The following is a 2,991-nucleotide window of genomic DNA, read 5'->3' as shown; positions in this document are numbered from 1 at the left end:
AAGAGCGTGATAGGTGTCTTCAGGTTGGAGGGCAGAGAGAGATAATGGAAAGAGATGGTCTTGGGCAGGTGGCGGCAGGGTCTGCTGTCCATGGGGCAGGGGTTTCGCTCACACTGGCTGGAGCAGAGAGGTAAAATGATTCAGTCAGCCGTGGGCAACCCTGGAGCCAGTTACTCCTCCTGCCCTCTTGTGGAGGCCACCTGGGTGAAGCACTGGTCCTTCACCCAGGAGCCTCGGAGCTGCAGGCGAGTGACTGTGGCTGGTGTCAGGCATGGCCAGGGAAGGGGTGATGCTTCTGTTCCTGATCCTGGGTGCTCCCCTGACCCATCTGTATGTGTGTGTGCCTAAGTGTACATGAGGGGACTTCATGAAGAAAATGAGAATAAAATATGAGTTTATTTTGGTGCAAGAATAATTGAAATTCACACATAGTTTTTATTCAGAATACACATCTCTCAACTTTTTGAAGACCCCTCGAAACATGCTATTACTACCGGGACCAGCAGATGGTGCAATGGTTATGTTGCTGGACTCACATGTAGTTGAGCGTGGTTCAAATCTTGGACCCACTGGCATAAAACTCATGCAGGGCATGTGTGCATGTGTGCCCAAAATCCTGAGAGAAGAATGGAAGAGAAGGGATTGCAGCTTGGCCATGTCCCCTGTGGGGGGACAGTGACCTTTCCTTTTCTGTCTCTGTCTTTCTGGCAAGCACATGTGCCCTATAGCACACACAAAAAATCTCTCTTAAAAATAAAAAGAAAATTTATACATATAGTATTACTATATTAGCATATTTAGTTTTTTTAACCAAAAAACTAAAAGCCTAGGAAGATGCAGTAATGACCATAATGCTGGTGTTCAAATCCACTGCCCTTTCTGTCCCCGTTGAACATTCATTCAGCAGAGAGCCCAGCAGTGAGCTGGCAATATCTCCCAACTCTGTGGTGCTCCACCCGGGTTGAGCTTTCCAAATGCAACATCTGTTCTCAAAGCAGGAAACCCTATCTTCCTTAACTCCTGGGATTCCCTATTTCTCTGCCTTGTCAAACATAAAAGATACAATTTAGTATATTTGTGATTCTGTACTATCGTGATTATGCTGGTCAAATGGCACATCCGGCTGCTAATGAAATGCCCCCAGAGTCTATTACAGATTCCCTGTCCTTTCACCAAGGGTCTCCTTGGGGAAGGTACTGTGTCTTTAATAACTGCAGACTTCCTGCTTCCGATGGGCTTTCATCTAAATGCAATGCAAATATTTAAGTGCAGGAAGTTAATTCTCATCATTTTAAAGACAATGCTAGGGCGATCTCATTTTAAGAAGAAAACACATGCGCTTTGTAAGAGTTGTAGTTATTTTTCTTAAAGGTGCATCTCTCAACTTAAAAAAAAAATTTAAAAAATTATTTTATTTAACTTTATTTACTTACTTTATTTTTTTAAAAATTTGACCAGAGAGGGACAGAGCGAGAGAGCAAGAGGGAGAGAGGGAAAGCGAGAAAGCAAGCCGCCAGGTCTGGGACTCAAACCACAGTTGGCCATGTGGGAGTCCAGCGCCCTTAACCACTACACTACCTGCTGGCCCCCATCTCTCAATTTTTAAAAAACAAGTCTAGTGTTTAAATGTTGAGCTTATTAGACATTGAACTTTCTAGGACCATTGGAAAAGCAGAGAAACATAACCCATAGCACACGGGATACGCCATGTGACTAAAGTCTATTAGTTACTAGCTATGAGAACAGGAGAAAACGAACTCTCAAACCCATGTAATGTACTTGACCTTTGGGTTGCTATGGGATTAACAAGGTAATGCCACTAATAGCTTCTTTCCTCCAGTGGCCCTTCCTGTGTTACCTGGGGACATCTATGACCCCATCTTCCCCTACGTGGCAGGGGTGCACTTGGTTCATTACTTCCATCAGCAAACTGGGTTCTCCCTGCACCAGAGCAACAAAGCATTAGGTGTGCCCACTGAAGTGAGGCAGAAGCTAGACCCCCATCTCCCTACCTCTTATCTGCCCTATGGCATAACTGTATTTTCTCCCAAAAGCCTCAAGGAAGAATCCAGCCCAGACACACTGGGAGGCCTGGGTGAAGGATAGCCCACTTGGCTGGGGTGGCCCTGGCCATACTCACAAGGGAGACGTCTTCACATAGCTCACATTCCCGCTGCCCTCGGGGCACTCGGGGCTGACACATCGGAAGCCTCCACCAGTGTTGATGCACATTGTCCCCTGGGGGCACACGGGCTGTGGGTCCACACACTCATCGACATCTGAAACACCAGACACGTGAGAGTGAAAACCCACCTGACTTCTCCTCCTCTCAGCCAGAACCACATGAAAGGCCTGGCAGGCACTGGGATGTGGGGCTTCACTCGAGGTGAACTTTCTGCTTATTCTTAAAGCCAGAACCCTGTCGTCCTAACCACTTGGATCAGGGTCCTGTGGAAGTGGTGCAGCACCAGCCTAAGAATGCCCCTCCCTGGGATCCTGTCCCCCTCCCCTGAGATAAGGCAGGTGACACTCGTTCTCGCAGACCTGCCTCCTTCTCAGCCAAAGTACCCTCCAGTCTCCTCTCCGTGGCTGTTACTATGTCCTTTAAGACTCAAATCTTCCAAAAAAGTCTTGTTCTTCACCCTTTCCACATGCCAAGTGCAGGCATCCCCACTATCATCTGTAGAAGTTCTATGCTCCCTTTCTGAACACCAGTGAGTCTCCCCAGATGGAGGCCATCTCTTCCTGACCTCAAGAAATTCTATGTGGGCCTTCATAAATGTTGTGGGATGGATGGGTAGCTGAGTATGTGTGTGTGGGTACCTGTGCAGATGGGTGAGTGGGTGGATGGATGTGTGGGTGCATGTGTGGATGGTGAGTGGGTGGATGAATGTATGAGTATATGTGTGGACAGGTGGGTAGGTGGATGGATATATGAGTGTATGTGCGGATGGGTGGGTGGGTGGGTGGATGGATGTGTGAGTGTATGTG

At 47.6% G+C, this 2,991-nt stretch overlaps 1 protein-coding gene across 1 annotated transcript in view; it reads right to left on the bottom strand.

Annotated features, from left to right (window-relative positions):
• Nucleotides 1–2,991, bottom strand: part of FBLN7 (fibulin 7) — a gene marked incomplete in the record, with an annotated part of 46,166 nt that overhangs the window by 955 nt on the left and 42,220 nt on the right. The window contains 2 exon segments of the mRNA XM_027774998.1: nt 1–117; nt 2,141–2,279. Of these exon segments, the coding sequence (XP_027630799.1) occupies nt 1–117; nt 2,141–2,279 (256 nt within the window).

Source organism: Tupaia chinensis, unplaced genomic scaffold (assembly GCF_000334495.1).
Source record: "Tupaia chinensis unplaced genomic scaffold, TupChi_1.0 Scaffold000511_1, whole genome shotgun sequence".
Classification (NCBI taxonomy): Eukaryota; Metazoa; Chordata; class Mammalia; order Scandentia; family Tupaiidae; genus Tupaia; species Tupaia belangeri.
This window is presented reverse-complemented; position numbering and strand designations above follow the sequence as displayed.